Source organism: Amphibalanus amphitrite, unplaced genomic scaffold, assembly GCF_019059575.1.
Source record: "Amphibalanus amphitrite isolate SeventyFive unplaced genomic scaffold, NRLGWU_Aamphi_draft 001206F_arrow, whole genome shotgun sequence".
Lineage (NCBI taxonomy): Eukaryota > Metazoa > Arthropoda > Thecostraca > Balanomorpha > Balanidae > Amphibalanus > Amphibalanus amphitrite.
Window position 1 is genome coordinate 26,236 of NW_024882700.1, and position 19,802 is coordinate 46,037.

General features: G+C 45.8%; 1 protein-coding gene across 1 annotated transcript; it reads left to right on the forward strand.

Moving 5' to 3' along the window:
• The first annotated feature begins 11,021 nt into the window (after positions 1-11,021).
• LOC122371110 lies at positions 11,022-14,132 on the forward strand. Its single transcript, XM_043347209.1, has 3 exons — positions 11,022-11,202; positions 12,889-13,077; positions 13,748-14,132. Exons 1-3 carry the CDS (start codon positions 11,089-11,091, stop codon positions 13,913-13,915), a joined length of 471 nt encoding a protein of 156 aa, XP_043203144.1. The 5' UTR covers positions 11,022-11,088; the 3' UTR covers positions 13,916-14,132.
• Positions 14,133-19,802: the final 5,670 nt, after the last annotated feature.

Below are 19,802 nucleotides of genomic sequence, written 5' to 3' on the forward strand. Positions count from 1 at the left end.
TAGTCAGTGAAAGCAGTGACTCTCGTCCTAGCCAACCTTTCGCTGCGATAGAAAGTTGCCGGCTGTTTTGATAAACATGAACGATCCTACTCTATTGCCAATGTCCTTCGGGGGTTAAAACGGGTTTCCGATAGAGGCGATATGGGGTGGTGAATTTTACCACATTTCACCACACTTAGCCCCATTTACGTGCCCAGAAGTGCTTTTTTGTTACAGTTAAAACTAGTTGCCTTTATTGGCCCACTCACGTTTCATAAATGCATTTAGAGGAGGGGTTGTGATGATAAACGTTTCAAACGTTGTCATAATGTTTCTTCATTATAAGTAGGTACACAGGCACCGTGTATGTGCCTAATATATATTTTAACCGAGATAAACTCTTTCTCATTTTCAGTAGCTTGGATCTTGGTTTAAGCGGCGAGTGCACAGGAACGTGCACCCAGCAGCCTGACACAAGTCCCAGATTTTCACCACGCCTTTTATCGTTTGTCGCAGTCCTCGAATGGAGTCGATGCTGGCGCCGCCACCGACCGTCCACCGCTGCAGCCAGGCGTCGCTCTCCTGAAGAAACTGCATGTGTTCTCCCGCCGTTGCTGGATGGAGGCTGGATATCGCGCGTCGCTTTGAGCAGGGGTCGAACCGGGCGCAAGAGTTTAGCACATCGAGCAGGTCGTTGAGGCGCAGCAGGAGAGTAGCAGTCGAGAGTGCAGTGCGCGGGAGCTTGCCGTGGGTCGCATGCAATGTGATTGCTGCTGCTACTGTCCGGCTCATCACCTGTAGGGCATAGCTGACTTTCATTTTTCAAAGCTATTTGGCCTGATGTGTTTCTGGCTTAGTTTTGGAGCAGCCGGTGGGGAAGAAGCGCATTCCAGTGCGTAGAGTGTTTCTAAATGACTCCAAGAGGCTACTTCACCGTCTACTTCAATATCGTATTTCATTATTGCATTTCGTATGCATTTGAAGATGTGAGGCGCGTCATACAGAGCAGCAACCTCGTGCCCGTCCACGGTGAACAAGCCGGTTTCCGCAGCTCCGAGCAGTCTGTAGGTCGCCTGGTTGTTCTTTGACATGTCACAAGTTGTAGCTAGCACAGTGAATCCCGCTGTTGTTACACGTTGGACACACTGTGTTACTTACTTTTCATCGCCGGGCTCGATCCCCATCACCACCAACAATTTTCCGGGAAGTCAGGATTTTGCAGATATTTAAGCAGAATTGCAGAGCTGTGTTAATACTACGGCACTTAAATACACATTTTAAGAAAACTGCTTTCTTTCATAGCATGAGTTAGTTCTCAGAAACAGCAACATGTCGATATAATGAGGAAAAACAAGTGCAAATGATCACGCAAGAGAGTATCCTTAGCTCCCTAGCAACCACCTAGCAACGTAAGACAAAATAGTAAACAACTCCTGTTGATGTGAGGTACTCAGCCTTGGAAGCACACTAGACGGTCACCATACTGTGCTTCATACTGAATTTTGCATACCAGAATGGATGTTTCCAACTAAAATTATTTTTTCACGAAATTTATCTTTGTTGCCCTACTATTTTTCGTAAAACCGAGATATACAAACTTCATGATATCAAAAATAATATTGTGATAATGAAAACCGCCATATAAAACAAAATAATTGCTGAGATCATGCCTACTAAACTTGGTCCTACCCCCTAATATATATTTAATCGGACCGCCTTCTCGGTATACCAGGTATTATTCGGTGTGCCTAGCCAAGGGTGTTTTAAATAATGCCCGAACGGAGTGAGGGCATTATTTTTCTAAAATATTAACCGAACGAAGTGAGGTTAATATTTTCAAAAATAACACGAATGAAATGAGTGTTATTTTTGTATTTAATGCACGAGCCTGCGAGTGCATTAAATATAAACACCCTTGGCAAGGCACACCGAATAATGCCTGGTGTACCGAGGAGGCGGTCCGATTACATTTATTATAACGACTTTGCGCCGTTCGTAGCTCAGCTCGTCTGTGTAAAAGGACTACATTGAGGGATTAGGAAAACGGGGATTGGTTTTGGAGAAAGATTTGTTGAGGTCTTCCTTGTGTTGGTTGGAACACCTTCTGCTTCTCTGTTCGCCAGTTCTTGGAAGGGCAAACTGCAGTTTTTTTTCGCTGTCTGTACCATTCGTATACATTTTCTGCATTAATGAGCATCACCTTTGAGTAATCGGATACAGTAGTTGGCCTATGAGATTTTAAAAATTTAAGAAAGCGACTCAAAGCTTTCTCTGAATTTGATTTAGCTCTGTGCTGCTTTCGGTTCACTTAACATTCAACCTCAATGCAGGCCAAATGTATTCATTTTTCAGCGAGCAGCTTCTATTGAAACCATTTGGGCTCCACCACGGAAAGAAAAAGTCTGATTAACAATATTATTCCCGGGATTAATTTCTGTTATACCGACGTTTTACTTAAAAAACTGAAATCACGCGCGCGTTTAGAGACAGCTCTCCGATGCTGCAAAAATTACTCGTGCTATCATGATTTAACCACACTTTTTTAACATGCGTGAACGGCGCAAAGTCGTTATAATTCAATATACCCCGGGCCAACCTTGGTTTCAGCTGCATTTCGTCGAACGAAATAATGCACAGCTTGTCCTTGGCACTTGCTCCGGCGAACTTCTCTTTTATGAGAGCCAAGAAAGCGTTATGAAAGCCAGGTCGCATCTGTATTTTTCCATCTTCCTCCGCAGAGTTCGAGGATGGGGAAGGACGTAGGGGAGAGTGGGGTGGGTTGTATCAGTTTTTACTCCGAGACCCATAACCTCGTAACTATCCGTAATAAACTCATTTTTTCCATACTATCTCCTTCCTTGATTCTTCTGCTTTTTTGTGTAAAGTAACTTTTTCGCTACCTCTACCAGTTTTTCTTCTACGGTCTGCCGAATAGAACAATGTTTTTGATACAACTTGCCCATGGCTTGGGTGAGTTGTATCACATAGTGGGGTAATTTGTATCACTATTTCGCGTTTCAGGGAGTGTGCTTGCTACTGGTTTTGAACATAACAACAACATTAAATGGGGTTAATACAATGTATATGCTCAAAGGCTTCACTTTTATTAGACCAAACTTAGGTCAATCCGAACGAAACATCGAAACGAACGAAACATCAACAGACTAGACGCAAAAGTGGCCCGTTAACCCTATTCCTGGCGGGGGGGGGCCTCAGGAGCCCCCCCTGAGGTTTTTTGGTTATTTCTCCCAAACGCGTTGAGCTAGGAAGCTCAAGTTTTCTGACTTTTCCTAAAAGGCTTCTACGCAACATGTCTGAAAATTTTGAGTTGATCTGACCTCAGGTCAGGTCACCAGAGGCGGTTTGGTGACCCTACCTCAGAAAAGTTTGCAATCACGCCAGAGCTAGAGTTTTTGACCGATCAATTTCTTCTCTTCAGGCTTTAGTTAGGGTACCAGTATGTGCAATTTGTATATCTCGGAATTTTGATATCGGTGACCTAAGGTCAGGTCAGTTTCGCGACCTCCCCATTATAAGTCAATGGGGGAAAAATCAACTTTCTGTTTTTACCACTAAAACGGGTCGGAATGGCCCCATATACCATACATGACTTCATATACGATCAACCTTCACTACCTTGAGGTCTGTTTTGCTGTTGGGCAGCTGTGAGGTCATGTGACGTCATCAAAGGTCACCAAAGGTTTTTGGCCAATAACTCCGTACAGGAACAAGATACAGACGCGTGGATGGTCTCATTGTGTTCAGCTCGTCAAGACGCATCGAATGATATACATGATGACCTCGAGGTCACGTGACCTGAGGTCAACCTTTGACCTTGACCTTTCGAGGTCAACATATATATCATTCGATGCGGATTGACGAGAGGATCACGATGATGCCCTTAGTTTGTTCCTATCTCGGTTAATTCGAAAGTTATTCGAGAAAAACTCTCTCCATATCTAGCGCCGCCATTTTGACTTTTTCGACCCCTGTGACGTCATCTTTGACCTGACCTGAAAATGACCTTTGTAAAAATTGTAGACCTTGTCCATGCGTATCCGATGCCGTTTACCGCTTGTCGCTATCTTGCTTCGTTCTCGAGATCTCAGGGGGGGGCCGAATCGGCCCCCCCCCCCGCCAGTTTCTTGTCCCGGCGGAGCCCGCCAGGAATAGGGTTAAGAGCAAAGAAGCCAACACATTGTGCCGAAATGGAACGAGTGTTGACTAGCTACCTACAAACGCGAGCCAGGGCCTAGCTTTCGCGATCAAAAGCAACATACCCATACATACATACATACATACATGTTACAACTACCTCACCCGGCTCTGATACAACATGTACCTTGCCGCCATCTTGGAAAAAAACATCCTCGTGCTCAAAAACAGCGGAAAGCTGGAGAAATCCATTTTCACTCACGCAGCCTTAGAACCTACCCTCACCACCGCTACGGAGATCTTTCAAATTCGTGCACATCTAAATGCCCAAAACACACATTTTCTTGCAGCTTATTTTTTTAGAATGACATTAAAAAAACATAAAATCGGCTCTCACCTCGAGACGCGTCCACCCAGCCACACGACAGAACAGGGAAAGATGGCACCCGGAAAACCTCGTCGGCTGGTCGTGTCACGAGCGCCATCCATTGGATAAGTTTGACACAATTAGCCCTGATACAACTTGGACATGATACAACTCTCCCCGCTCTCCCCTACCGTTTTTGTAGGAACCGATACGCCCTGGGACCAAGGCCATATATAGTCCTGGGACCCTGAAAGTAGAGCGCGAGTGCTCGCACTTCCTCATCTTCATCAAATTTTAGACGAATTTCATCGAATTTCATTTAATTTTAGACCAATGTTAAAGCTCAATGAATGCAATGAACATGTATGTATAAATGCTCCCGTAACAATGTGTGCTAAAAGTTTCCAATAAAATATACGGTTACCATTTCAAAGTCACAGTCACAACTTGGCCCTTGGAGACGAATCATTCGACGATTGTTAACCCTCGCCCCGTTGGGGGGGGGGCCATTTTGGCCCCCCCTGTGGTTTTTCCTGAATAGCAAGAAAACGGCGGCGCGCAGCGCCGCCAAATTTTCAGTACCTTTCCGGGCATCAATTTGACACCTTCACACCAAATTTCAAGTCTTAGGTCACCTTAGGTCAGGAGTTATTGAGGTCAAACTGAGGTCATGTTCGAGCAAAAATGAGCAAAAAACATGCAATCTTGAAACGCTCACCAAATCTACAGGTATCAAGCAATTTCAAAGTTCTTTATATGGTCTAATAGATAAAAAGCGGCGCTACAAAACTGCTATCTCGGATTTTCAAAATTTTGGGTTTTTGACCCAAAAAATTTCAAAAAATTGATTTTTTTAGAAAAACTAAAAAAAAATCCAAAATTTTTCCGAATTTCGAAAAAACCGGAATATATGTGATAGTCCCTGCGCTCTTCTATATACATACCAAATTTCAGATCGATATCTCGTTTTTTGGCCAAGTTATAGCGAAAAAACTGTTCAAAAATGATGACGTCAAATTTTTGAACTCAATTTTTAGCGATTCTAGACCTCGTACGGCAAAACAAAGACCACCATTGAACTCCCCGTGACGAGCTGCATCGATTCGATACCCATTTTATGCAAAAATATCAACTTTGAAATTTGACCTTATTTGACCTGACCTTGACCTGACCTTGACCTGACCTTGACCAAAACGTGACCTAAGCTGGCCCCAAAGGCTGCCTGACCCACATAATCGCATTTGTCATGTAAAATTGACCATAAAACATGTATCACACGACACTTTCATATTGTGACCCCCCAGTGACCTGACCTCAGTGACCTGACCTGGTATCAGTGACCTCAACTAGCAAAATATGTGTTTGAAGAACATTTCCCCATCGATGATTTTCAATGAAATGCATTTTACTCGATTTTACAACGCATTTCTTGAAATGCCTGTAAACGGTGAAAATTGGACCTTTGACCTGACCTGTGACGTCATCGGTTTGACCTAGGTCAATAAAATTGGGTCACAAGGTAGTTCCCTGATAGGGCTATCCAACACCGTTTGCCGCTTGTCGCTACGTTGCGTGGTTCTCGAGATCTTAGGGGGGGGCCAAAATGGCCCCCCCCCCCCCCAACGGGGCGCGTTGCTCGGCAGAGCCCAACGGGGCGCGGGTTAAGATTGTTAAGAAAAAATGTATGAAATGTTAGGAAAATATATGAAAATGTAAACCCACGTGGAAAGAAATTCATCCGCATCCTCCGGATCTCCGGATACCTATTCATCCGGCAAAATCCTAGATTTTTGGTTACACACGTGGCAATGCTTATCGAAGCTCCTGTCCATTCCAGGTCGTAGACTATATATTCCGTGCCACAGCAGAAGTAATGTGGGGTTTCAGTCATGGGTATGTTCTGCTTCTGAAGCTTAGGAACGATTAGCCAGACTACAATGAAACTTTGAATGTAGCTTATATGTATCGTCACCCTTGCAGCTGCAACTTTAGCTATTGACATCTTCTTTTCGATCACTCCGCATCAAACAATCGCCAGACAACGCCAACCGTTGAGATTGGTAAAACCCTACATTACTTTAGCGGTGGGCTGTACATAGGTACTACTCAACTTCAAGAGACTGCAGTAGTTATCAAGACAGTAACACTATTGCAGGAGACTAACACTGGCGGATCCAGGAGGACATCCAAGGCACAACTGATCGGAATCCGATGAGTCTTTTTTAATTCAGTGAAACCTTTTCGGGGGTATGACTCCCTCACGCAACATTCGAGACCGTCTTTCTGGATCCGCCTATGGGTGACATAGGTGACTCAAAATAGTTATTCAGGAGACTGCGGCCAGTGTCCCAAAATTAATCGGTTTGGGTGTGAAACGACATCCAAATGAAAACCATTTTCCACTCTCAATTCAACCTTTCAAGATCAATTTTCCACTCCGAACGTAAAAAGCAAAGGGCATATGCGTACATGGTCTTAAACAACATATCGATGCTTCCTACATTACACGCTCTACCCTATCATTTTTTTTGTGTGTGTGAAAATGTAAGCTATCAATTTGTTTTTACTCCACTCTTATCCCTCGCATCTGTTATTAGCTTTACCTTACCGGCAATTTTCCACTCTCTTCACCCTGTCTACGGAATAATTTTCCCCTCTGACACCCAAGCTAAAATATAATTTTGGGACACTGACTGCGGCGACTCACAAGACGCTATTTCGGGAGACTGCAGCCCCTCACAGGAAAGCAGCACTTTCAAGAAAAGCAGTGGCTAACAAGGCAATGCACATTGCTTTTGGAGACTTCAGTCATCAGTGACTCTGACATCTGACTGGCAAAAAAAACGACTTCAGAAAACTGCAACTGCTCGCAATACTGCAACATGTAGCTTACATTACTTTAGGAGATCGCGGTGGCATAAAGTGATCCAAATCAAAGCGGTAGCACTTTTTCAAAGACCACATGGGCAGTGGCTCAGTAACACATAGGTACCTACTAGGACTATCGCTCTTAGTTATATCGTTTTTTTAGCGAAGATGTAACTCAATTAGGGGTGAGACAGTGAGGGTGTTGCAGTTGCACCCCTCCTAGCCCCAAATGGTAGGTGTATAAAACTCATAGGTCCGACAAGGGTTAAAGATCAATTGTTTGACCTTTCTTTTTATCGTATTTACGTTCAAGTTTATATTTAGGTATCATATTTACTTATTTACGCTTAGATTTTCTTTGTAAGTGCTCGAGATCCTGTCTTCAAAAACTTTGTCTCACAATATACCATTTTATTTGGCATGATAAAAGTGTTCACTTTCTAAGACCAATGATTCCGTTGTATCCTGGATTGCTTGTTCTGTGGACGTTACAGAGCAAGAGGCATCTGCTCTGGATAAAACCGATCATATTGCTCGTTAGTGCAGGAGATATGAAAGTGACCGCGGTACTCAAATGGCTAGAAACATGCTAGGTGCCGTCGAGTCCAACCTCACTCGGAGTGCAGGACTCAATCCATTGCTGCCCTGCGATGACGCAATCTGAGGTAAGTCATTACTAGAACGGTAATCGTTTTCGGACTAGCCGGGCGGAACGAACGGAGCGCCGCTTCATAGCACTTACGGCAGTGTTAGCCCACCAGAGATCCATTTCTAAAGAGAAACTAAGCCGCAACTGTCCTGAACATGTAGTGTCTGATTATAGTACACCATGCAGGTATACGCACGTTCTTGTTCACGATATGATACTGACGAACACTTCTCGCCATATAACTGTAAGATCGTGTATGTTTTTCTGATAGGTAGGTATTGACATAATCGGAAGGCTCAAAGGTATTAAGGATTAGTGGCGCCAATCGGAACTTGTACCTTCGGTATTCCGATTTTGTCCAATGTCTTATTCGGAATTTGGATGGATAAAGCAACGTTGGACAATCACTTGCTACACCTCAACATTTTTATAAAGTAATCGTGTGTAGCATTGATTGGCGGATAAGGAGCTCAGCTTTCGATATGATTAACACTTTTGGGCTGGTACCTAATTGTACATTAAAAGCATATAAATTACAGTGCTGAGTGTTGATTATTGCGTAGTTTTCGCACATCTTTGGAAAAATGACTGGCTTTGACATTTTTGGACAGACAGTCGACGAAAATGTCGGACATTGGACGGCCATTGGACATACCTACATTTCTTTTAACTGGCCCCACTATTAAGGACGCTCCATCTACCAATGCACAGAATGCCAGTTATGCTACTGTGCTCCATCTACAAATGCACAGATATGCCAGTTATGCTGCTGTGAAAACCCAGAAAGGCATTAGACGGAATAGAAGATCAACGGCCAATTCACTTTTTGCCATACCACGTTAAAAAAAGAAATATGGGTATGAGCGTCTGGCTGGCAGGAGAGAAACAATTTTAACAACAACAACAAAAAAAAATGATAGAGCCAACAGTCTGAGTGACGAGTGTAAACGCAGGATGCACAACAACGGGTACGGATTGAACTGCTAAACATTAATTTTTGATGGAGACAAGATAGAGCGATGAAATCAGGTGGAATGTGTTCCGGCAATGACTATGGTTCGAATGATATGCAGGATGACTTTTCCGGTTAAGTCATGACCTTGACCTGAGGTAAAATTTAAAAGCTGTCTTTTTCAGACCAACTTATAGTTCATTCGATGCGTCTCCATAAGAGAAACACGATGGTGGCAAAATGAATGTTATGATGAAGGTATTGACGCCAGGATTATTGCCAAATTTGTTGGAAAATTGATTCGGCGAAATATGTCTATTACCTATGGTGTTTTTAGTGCTCTCTGTGGGCCAAACCGTTGAACTTAACTGAGGTTAGGTTAGGTTCTATTTCGCGAGTCTCTATAGCTTTTTTGGTTTACGAATTTCGCCGATTTGTAAAGATATCAAAATCGGGAGTTTTGTGTGATAGGTAATATTACGTCTGATGACCTCCAGTGAACTCAAGGATGACATGGTTGTAAATAACCTTCACAATTCTGAAAGATATTACAGCGAACTCTATATTGCCTGTCTCGGTGTCTATCACATATATAAAAATCAAAATGTCCGTATGTATGTATGTATGTAACGCGTCAGTCACGCTTGGCGGGCTATTGCTCCGGAACGGTGCGGGTTACGGGGGTGAAATTTTGGACTCAAGTCGGACGCGTGCATCTGTTTGTTGTATTAAATTTTGGTGGGGGTGCGCTCGGCGGTTTGCACGTGGCGGGCGCATCTTTGCGGCATTTTGGGCCGCGGCCGGCGAGGATCAGAGAGCACGCGCATTAGGCTCAGTTTCTTCGCTTTCAAAACTGAGCGAAATCAGAGCCGGAAGGTCACTGACCTTTGGCAATGAATACCGGAACAGAGCACCGCCGGCCAGGAGGAGACGCCAAATTAATTCTGGCCATAACTCGGCCGCTACTTGGCCGATTTTAATGAAACTTGATTTATTACGCTGCGCGTAATGCTGTCCCTCTAGTCACATATATAAAAATCAAAATGTCCGTATGTATGTGACGCGTCCGTCACGCTTGGCGGGCTGTTGCGAGGCGACGGTGCGGGCTACGAGGTTGAAATTTTGGGCGCAAGTCGGACGCGTGCATCTGTTTGTCGTATTAAATTTTGGTGGGGGTGCGCTGGCCGGTTTGCACGTGGCGGGCGCATCTTTGCGGAATTTTGGCCGCGGCCGGCTTCGAGCAGAGAGCACGCGCCTTAGGCTCAGTTTCTTCGCTTGCCAAACTGAGCGAAATCAGAGCCGGAAGGTCACTGACCTTTGGCAATGAATACCGGAACAGAGCACCGCCGGCCAAGAGGAGTCACGAAATTTATTCTGGCCATAACTCGGCCGCTACTGGGCCGATTTTAAAGAAGATTAATTTATTACGCTGCGCGTAATGCTGTCCCTCTTTACGCTGCGCGTAATGCTGTCCCTCTAGTCTTTCATAGTTTTTGGGATAAGCTGGTGTGGCCAAGTAACGGTCCCCCTTCCAATTCCCCCACCCAACATGACAAAGTTGGCCGAAGCCCCCACCCGGGAGCAGGTTCAGCACAACACTGTTGGCAGAATGCAAGAAGGCAGAAGCCAAGAAATATGAGATGCCCTCATCCTTCCGAGACAATAGAAGCATCTAATTTTATACTTCGCAGGTGCAAATGGTGAAGATCTGGAGTATCAATTGTATCGACAGTTCCGAGCAAGAACATCCTGTGTCAAATTTTTCGAAATTGAGATGTTCATATCATTCGACTCAGCTCGTCGAGCTGAGTCGACTGGTATGAAAATCTCAACTTCGAAAAATTTGACTAAGGATGTTCTTGCTCGGAACTGTCGGTATGCTTGTGCACTCACGTATCAAAGACAGGACGGGCAGATATATTTAAATATATTCGTTTCATGAGCAGTTAAATCTAATTAAAAATATCGAGCGACACATCTTGTCTCACATCTGAGCCGGTCGGCGGTAGTTCAACGTGTCCGTACTCTGTGCTCCCCTTCGAACAGGCTCCCGGTCAGCCATCGATCGCTGGCTCCGATCTGCGGGGGAGATAGGGGAGAGACCATCGGCGGCCGCCCATGGAGAAACCCCGCCCGAGAAACTCGGCTCCGGCGACGGCCGAGGCTCGGGGCCATAAAGGGCCGACGCCGGCTCGACGAGGCACAGTCGCTACCATGACTTCCTTCAGCAGTGTACGTCTTCTCAGTGTCCGGTGTTGAGCTTACCATAGGGTGTGCGGTGTGTTGGCCTAGTGCAGCCCGATAGCCTGTGCCGTCCTCAAAACGGAGCAGTGTTGAAGCATAAAGGCTAAGTTGGCTACGTTGTAGGGCGGGGGGGGGGCAATTGAATTCAGACTAGCATTGTGTCTATATAAATTGCCATACTGTCCTTTTCCAATCATTCTCTTATTTCAGCCATGGCACATGCCTTTCGGACATGAAAAAGCCAGTTGCGAAAAGTGTTAATTTCCGTCAGGTGCTTAGACCTACGAGGGGCGTTCAAAAAGTTCCCGGCCCAACCATGAAGGAGCTGGAATTTCGGCCTGTAACGCGGTGTGTTCAATGATGTGTTATTGGGATGTCCACTTACATAGCCATTAACCAATCTGCCCTGTGATTGGTTCAGGCTGCTAATTAATCGTAACATAGTTTGCCATTCCCGGTCAGAATGGGCGACGCCCAGAAGAGAACAGTGATTTGGTTCATGTATTGCAGAAAAAATGCATCATACGTTATTCACAAAAAGCTAGTGCCAACACATGTTGAGGTTTGTCTTTCTTACAGTAGCGTCAAAAAGTGGGCATCTCTGTTCAATTTTGGTCAACAGATCATTAATGGTCACCCCTGCAGTGGCCACCCACTAACAGCATTGACTCAAGAAAATATGAAAAATAAGCACTTCTTTGTGAAAAATGACAAATGTTCTGGTCTGGAACAACGCAGCAGAAGCGGAGGTGTCATCAGGTTCCTTAAAACCATTCTTCGACAGCGTATTAATATGTTTAAGATCTCTGCAAGATGCATCCCCCGTTTGCTGACTCCAGAGGAAAGGCAAACTCGAAAGGAGGCGTAACGCGAAAAGTTTGGTCCCTATATCGAAGATCCAAAAGAGTTAATTGAACTGCTTGTTACCGTGGAGGGATTGTGGGTGTCACACGTTGACCCCAAGGGCGTGACCGGGTTGCACAAGTGGAAGCACACTGAGTAAAGGCCACCAAATGTGTGCGACGTGTTTAAGTCAGACGGCAAGGTGACAGTGGTTGCATTTTGGGATGCTGGCGGGGCTCTGCTCGTCAACTTTCTAAAACAGGGGCGCACAATTGATGATGAATACTACACCTCCCTTCGATAACAGTAGCGAGCAGCAGATATCAAGGAGAGACTAGGGAAGCTGACTTAAAGTGTGTGCCTGATCCAGGACCACGCACCAGCACACATGAGCAGGGTGACGATCAGCGAAGCAGTGAGCTGTGGCTTCGAGTTGTTGTCACAGCCACTTTTTTTCTCCGTACCTTGCACCCTCAGGTTGCCATCTCTTCCCCAACATAAGGAAATTGTTTAGCAGTGGCAACTTCGCTGACAGCAAGGAGACAAAAGCAGCCGTCTTGGACGTGCCAGATGCGTCCAAAACCCACTTGGCTATGGAGACCCAGGGGCCTCTCGCGAAGCGCTGCGCGAAATGTTTTTGTCTTAACGCTGGTTATTTGACTAAATGAGCATTTTTGGTCTAATAAGTCGACGTCGTATTTCTGCTCCTTCATGGTCGGGCCGAGAACTTTTTGAACGCCCCTCGTATGCACCCTGTTTCAGGCCCCATTTCTGCTCTCTTTTCCTGTAGGTTTGACTTCTTGACCTAACCTCCGACCTGACTGTCCTCAGGTCGTGTGTCTGGTGGCGCTGCTCGCTGTCGTCGCCTGCCAGGATGGCGGCTACAAGGAGCCACAGGGCTACTTCCAATACCTAAACGTGCCTGCCCACAAGCAGTACGAGTTCGGATGGAAGCGCGGCAACCCGCATCATTTCATCGGACGATATGAGCAGGCCAAAGATCATCGGTTCCGCACCCGGGTACGTGATAAAAGGGAGAGTTCTCCTCCTGTTACTCCTCAACCAGAGAAGGTACTTTCAAAGTAACGCATGGTTCTAAATACCTGCCGGCTTCATATTACGAAATGCATACCAATCCTCATTCCAATGCAACTGCTAATGAGTGCAACTAATCTCAAAACGGCCACGGCCAGTGAGCTTTAGCTACCTATGAGGTATGTACAGCCCTCTGCAAACTGCGTGGTAGGTATTCTTTTTTCGACAAAAACGAAAATAATGCGAATACTATGCTATCGGTCATTCGCAAATCGTAACAGCAAGACGCGCGAGACTCCGCACCTTCGATTGGCATCATCACCGTATTTATTTTCCATCTAGTTCGGCAACAAAACCCAAAAGTTTATATTTGCCCCCAAAACAAACTTTTGCATTTTGTTGCCACACAAGGCGTATACTTTGTTAAGTGATACACCTAATCGAAGGAGTGGATCATGGCGCATATGTATATTTGCAGTGAGTTCTGACCGACTGATAGCATAGCCTCTGAGTTATTATCGGTTTTGTCGAAAAAAGAATGCCTACCACGCAGTCTGCTAAAGGCTGTACATTTGGATGGCTTAAATGGGATTTTCTCCATACTGAGCTCCTTGATTGAAGGATACCATGTCTTATAACCCTCGCTCCTTTGCAGGTGAACTGGGGCGACTCGAAGGGAGGACACGGTGAGCACTACTTCGAGTACAACCACGCACCCAAGGGCTACGGAGGGGAGCACCACGCGCAGGACTACTCGGAGCCGGAGCCCGCCTACGCGGCGCCGGAGCTGCCCGCCTACCCGCCTCTCCCGCACGTGGCGTGAACACGCCCCTCAATGACGGCAGTGAGCGCCGCGTGAACCCCACCTCAGCCATATCAGCACGTGCCGAGAAAACCCAGCGGACGCCTGGCGACGCGCGTGTCAAAGTCGATGTTACGTGAAGGTTGTTATTGGAACGTTGAATGCTGCTGTAGACTGCATATCATGTTTTGAGTTGTAAATGTGCAGGTCTCGAATGAATATATGACACAAAGTCTGATACCAATGAATGATCAAACGGTTTTGGTAGACTAACCTTCAAAGCACACAGCAGACCCCATGACCTGGAGTCGGAGCCAGAGTGGTAGTCGAATTACGGAACTCGGAGTCGGGTTCGGAATGTTGGCTCATGGCTGTCGAAACTACATGGTCTTCGTAGGCTACGGACTGTGCATAAAATACAGGCCGTAGCCATGGAGGTCACCATATTAGAAGCAGCGGATGACATCGTTCACGGCGAATCGACTGATGGTATTTTCGTCTCGATCGTCTTCGTAGTTCCTGAGTAAGGTGGCTACAATAGGCGAAAACGTTAACCCGCTCCCCGTGGGGCTATTACCGGACCCCGCCACCCGGGGAAGGGGGAGGGGGAGGGGGTCGTCCCCGTAAGATCTCGGAAAGTTACAGACCGATTTTCAACATTCAAACGGCGGTCGATAGCACCACCGGGGGGCTACCTTGTGATCCAATTTTATTTACCTAGGTGCAACCGATGACGTCACAGTTCAGGTAAGTTTGCATTTCTGACCGTCTACATACAGGCCTTCTATGAAATGTGTTATAACATCAAGTAAAAGGCATGTCATCAAAAATCATCGACAGAGCAATGTTTGTCTAATGCATATTTTGCTCAACGAGGTCACCGATACCAGGTCAGGTCACAGATGTCATGTCACTAAGGATCACAATATGCACCCACCTACCTACTACATAGAGCAGCGTGATACACGTTCAACAGTTTTAAAATAAAAATTCAATAATGTGGTTTAGGCGAGCATTGTAGCCAGTGCAGGTTACGATCTAGCGAATGTCAGGTCAAGGTTAGGTAAAAAGGTTATCAAATTGTATTATTAATATTGTCAATTTTAGCATACCTATACATAGGTATACAGGCAGGGTAACTATTCGATGCAGCTCGGCATGATGAATTTTATGGCGGTGGCATAGTTTTGCGATCCGTGGGTTAGGACGACTAAGATGAAGTTTAAATTTAAACTTTTTAAAAAGACCAAGCATGTGCATGGATCCGAGCGATAGATTTATGATCTCAGTGGATCTCGAAGCAAACTGCAGGTTACGATCTATGATCCCATCGTATCCGGTGTGACAACTTTATCTTGGATCTATGATCTTATACGGTCTGACGATAAACCAAGAACATGGATCTATGATCTGAGTCCCACCATGCACAGTGCACACATTTGAAACCATGTTTTAAAGGGTTTCTACGTTAATAAGTGCCACAATGACAAAACTATGAATTATGACGTGCAAGCACATAAAATCGCTAGCCTAAAACAGAACGTTTGTGAGTTGCAACAAGTGTTTCTTGGAATTTCTGTGTTGACAAAAAATAAGTGAAAATCTCACTGGATCTCAAGCAAAAAAAAAATGATACTCGGATCTGTGGTCCCTGTACGTATCTCTGGATAAATTAGAGAGGCTGGATATATGATCCCGTCGGATCCGAGATCAGGATCCGTGGGATCAGACCCCAGATCCATTTTCTCGGGTCCATGCATATGTCTGAACTTGGCCGTCAATTTTTAGTATTTTTCGCCATAGCTTTGCCAAAAATGGAGCTATCGATCTGAAATATCAAATTTGGTATGTCGATAGATGATCTTGGGTTCTATCATACCTATATTATTATTCCGTTTATTTACATATCATATACCTATCATATTCCGTTTTTCACAGTGTACAGGGTGTCCCAAAATTAATGTCACACCCTCCCACAACCTTTGTTTTGCCTTCTACTTCGCAATATCAATATGATTTCACCGGTACCGGCTCCCAGACCACATTGGACTGGTTACATTCTAGTCGCGTGACCTTCGAATTTTTGTGACCCTGACCGGTCAAGGGATGTACGGAGGTCATTTCCGGGGCAGTACCCAGCGCGCGCGGACCAGGTGTCCAGGATGGCGAAACTGCAGAGCAAATCGTCCCGCAGCGGGGCAGTCGGCATGGTTGCGACCCACGGCCAGGTCGCCGAGGTACTGGGCATGAGTGTATCGCACCATTTGGCGCTGGTTATCACGCGACAGAAGCGGATAGACGCCTGAGAACAAACTAGGTCGCGGCAGGAAGACTTCCGCCAGCCGGGTATAGCGCAGATCGTCATCGCGAAGTGCGGAGCTAAAGACGGGCTTATCCACAAGGAAACTGGCAAGGAGGCTGATTGCCAACAGTCATCCAGTCTTCAAATTGATAATCCATCGGTACCAGAGGATGTGTCTAAAGCTGAAGCCCAACAAGCCACGTTTCCAGCCGAAAACTTCTGCTGAACATGTCCAGAGCCATCTTTCAACAAGTCGGCGCCCCGGCTCATCGAGCTAAAACGACGAAGAACTGGTACGGATCGAACTTCCCAGCATTCTGGGAGAAGGACAAATGGCCGGTAAACAGCCCGACCTGTCGCCGATAGAAAATCTTTGGGCGATCGTCCTGTAAGAGGTGAGCAAAACGGCGCCAGGATAACCTGAACGCACGCTGACCAGGGACGGTCGATCTGTCTGGTCCCAGATCACAGAAGCTAGACAGAGTCAGAGTCCACAGAAGCTAGACATGTTGATGTCTGATGTCTCGGACCGTATGCTTGCCCGCATCAGGGAGAAGGTGGGATGCATATGTGAGAAAAGCGCGCCTCTCATGTTTGTTATTTTCATGAAATTGACGCTGGAAAGGTGTGACATTATTTTTGGGACACCCTGTATATAAATGCGTTTTCTATTTTTAGGTATACCTAAGTTGTTTGCATCTTAAGAATTATAGGTACCTAGGTATACAAAGTATTTTTATTTTCAGGGATCCATTTCCAAAATTAAAAAAAATCTTAGATGGCAATTTTCTTTCGCTATTCATTCTACACCTTTTTTGCCTTAACACATCTTTTCTTTATCTTCAAAACTGTTGAGCGTGACAGGTCTTTCCGCAAAACTTTTTTGTCGAGAATGGGAGAACATGACGTCACTTTGACGTCATTCGTGGTGGTGGTCAACCAATCAAATCCTCTGCTGAAATGGTCACAAGATGTAAAATTGATGCCCGGAGAGTCTTGAAAGCTTGGGGACGACATCTGCCATACTTGAGGAGATATTGATAGATGTGAAGAAGGGGAGGGGCGGGGCGTCCCTCCCCCTCCGCTGAAAGGAGCGCGGGTTTTAAACTGACCTCTCTAGGTCACTGAGGCAGCCTGAGGTCATCGTTTTCGAAGCTACTAATAAATTCACGCGCTAGTGTTTGAATGATTGAGTGATACAGTCCAGGGCATATTTTAATCCTCGCCGGCCGAGGGGGGGGGGGGTGCCGCCCCCCCCCCATAGGTTTTTTGCGCGATAGCTCCGAACACGCTGGCGATAGAGAGCTGAAACTTGGCATACCTGACCTTTGATTCAAGCCAGATCTTTTGACACCATCCGAATTTTTGGGTCAGGTCAGGTCACTGACCTATGACGTCATAACTGAACCTCTGCACGGTCTTCAGATGTCGCAACTTCGCAACGCCCTCACTGTCAGAGGAGATGTCACAGGGAAATAAAACTTGCAGGATCTAGTATCCATTATGAGTCTCACAATTTGTATATCTCGGATTTTTCCTAAAGGTCATATGAGGTCAGGTAATTTTCGTGACCTCACCATTATAAGCCAATGGAGAAAAATGAAAACTGCTATTCTGGCGCCGGGAACGATCTCCAACTATCTCAAGCACACAGAATCGTGATTTTATTCACTCTTTGCAAGGTTAGATGCGTCACTTTTGCAATGTTGACCTTGCGTGTTGTCATTTATGACGTCATCAAGGTCATATTAGTTTTTCGTCAATAACTCTTGATCAAATTGAGCTAGCGAGTCGCGAAAGCCACCAATGGACTCAGGAAGACCTGCCAAATCGAATGATATGCGACATTACCTCTTTCGACCAGCTTCGTGACCTGGGGTGCTGACCTGAACTTGACCTGAGGTCAACACCCTAAGTTGACCTGACCCGGACAAAAAGTATATCATTCGACGCGCCTGAGCGAGGCGAACACGATGCTGCCAAAATCGCGGCTCTGCGGCCGTTTTTTGCGAAGTTATTCACCAAAAACTGAACCGTACCTTGGGGCACTTGACCTGACCTCAGAGGTCACCGGTTGACCTAGGACCTTAAAATCGGGTACCAGTCTCTGCGTCTCGTAACGGCGCACACGCTCGTTTTTTTTCCGCGACGCGCTAGCTTCACCAGGGGCGAAACGGCGAGGGGGGGGGGTCGTACCCGCCCCCCACCCCTCGGCCGGCGCGTATGTAGAAAGCCAATAGGTCCGGCGAGGGTTAAGGCACTTAGGGGAGAGCGGGGAGAGTTGTATCATGTCCAAGTTGTATCAGGGCGAATTGTGCCAAACTTATCCAATAGATAGCGCTCGTGACACGACCAGCCGACGAGGTTTTCCGGGCGCCATCTTTCCCTGTTCTGTCGTGTGGCTGGGTGGACGCGTCTCGAGGTGAGAGCCGATTTTATGTTTTTTTAATGTCATTCTAAAAAAATGAGTTGCAAGAAAATGTGTGTTTTGGGCATTTAGATGTGCACGAATTTGAAAGATCTCCGTAGCGGTGGTGAGGGTAGGTTCTAAGGCTGCGTGAGTGAAAATGGATTTCTCCAGCTGTCCGCTGTTTTTGAGCACGAGGATGTTTTTTCAAGATGGCGGCGAGGTACATGTTGTATCAGAGCCGGGTGGGGTATGTTGTAACATGTTTGTATGTATGGGTATATTGCTTTTGATCGCGAAAGCTAAGCCCTGTCTCGCGTTTGTAGGTAGCTAGTCAGTACTCTTTCCATTTCGGCACAATGTGTTGGCTTCTTTGCTCTTAACGGGCCACTTTTGCAAATAGTCTGTTGATGTTTCGTTCGTTTCGATGTTTCGTTCGGATTGCATTGACCTAAGTTTGGTCTAATAAAAGTGAAGCCTTTGAGCATATACATTGTATTAACCCCGTTTAATGTTGTTGTTATGTTCAAAACCAGTAGCAAGCACACTCCCTGAAACGTGAAATACCTCGTGATACAAATTACCCCACCATGTGATACAACTCACCCAAGCCATGGGGCAAGTTGTATCAAAAACATTGTTCTATTCGGCAGACCGTAGAAGAAAAACTGGTAGAGGTAGCGGAAAAGTTACTTTGCACAAAAAAGCAGAAGAATCAAGGAAGGAGATAGTATGGAAATAATGAGTTTATCACGGATAGTTACGAGGTTATGGGTCTCGGAGTAAAAACTGATACAACCCACCCCACTCTCCCCTACTGCGTCCCATTTTGGGACGCAGCCCCCTCGCCTTGGGACGTAGCCCCTGCTAATTTGACCCACTGCGTCCCTGCTAGAGATGTCAATCGGATACCAACTTTTTGGTAGGTACCTATAGGCCGATACCAAACCGATACCAACTTGGTATTTGGTATTTCAATCGTAATGTGTTTGGTATTTTGTTGGTATCATAAACCCTCACTAATGTATAAGAGACTAAGAAATCGGTAAAAAGTTGGTATTTCCCTCATTTTCCTAAGTTGGTTTGGTTTCGGTATTTTCCCGTGGTTTTGGTTGGTATTTGGTTTGGTATCGGTATTCCGATTTTCCGCAACTGACATCACTAGACCCTGCCCTGTCTGGTTCCCTGACCTGTGCCCT

Excerpts from the sequence above, each read along its gene's own strand:
- LOC122371110 (XM_043347209.1), top strand. The coding sequence starts at position 11,089 with ATGGAGAAACCCCGCCCGAGAAACTCGGCTCCGGCGACGGCCGAGGCT. Across the intron at positions 11,203-12,888 it reads CCATGACTTCCTTCAGCAGT|GTCGTGTGTCTGGTGGCGCT; the intron begins GTACGTCTTCTC and ends GACTGTCCTCAG. Across the intron at positions 13,078-13,747 it reads ATCATCGGTTCCGCACCCGG|GTGAACTGGGGCGACTCGAA; the intron begins GTACGTGATAAA and ends GCTCCTTTGCAG.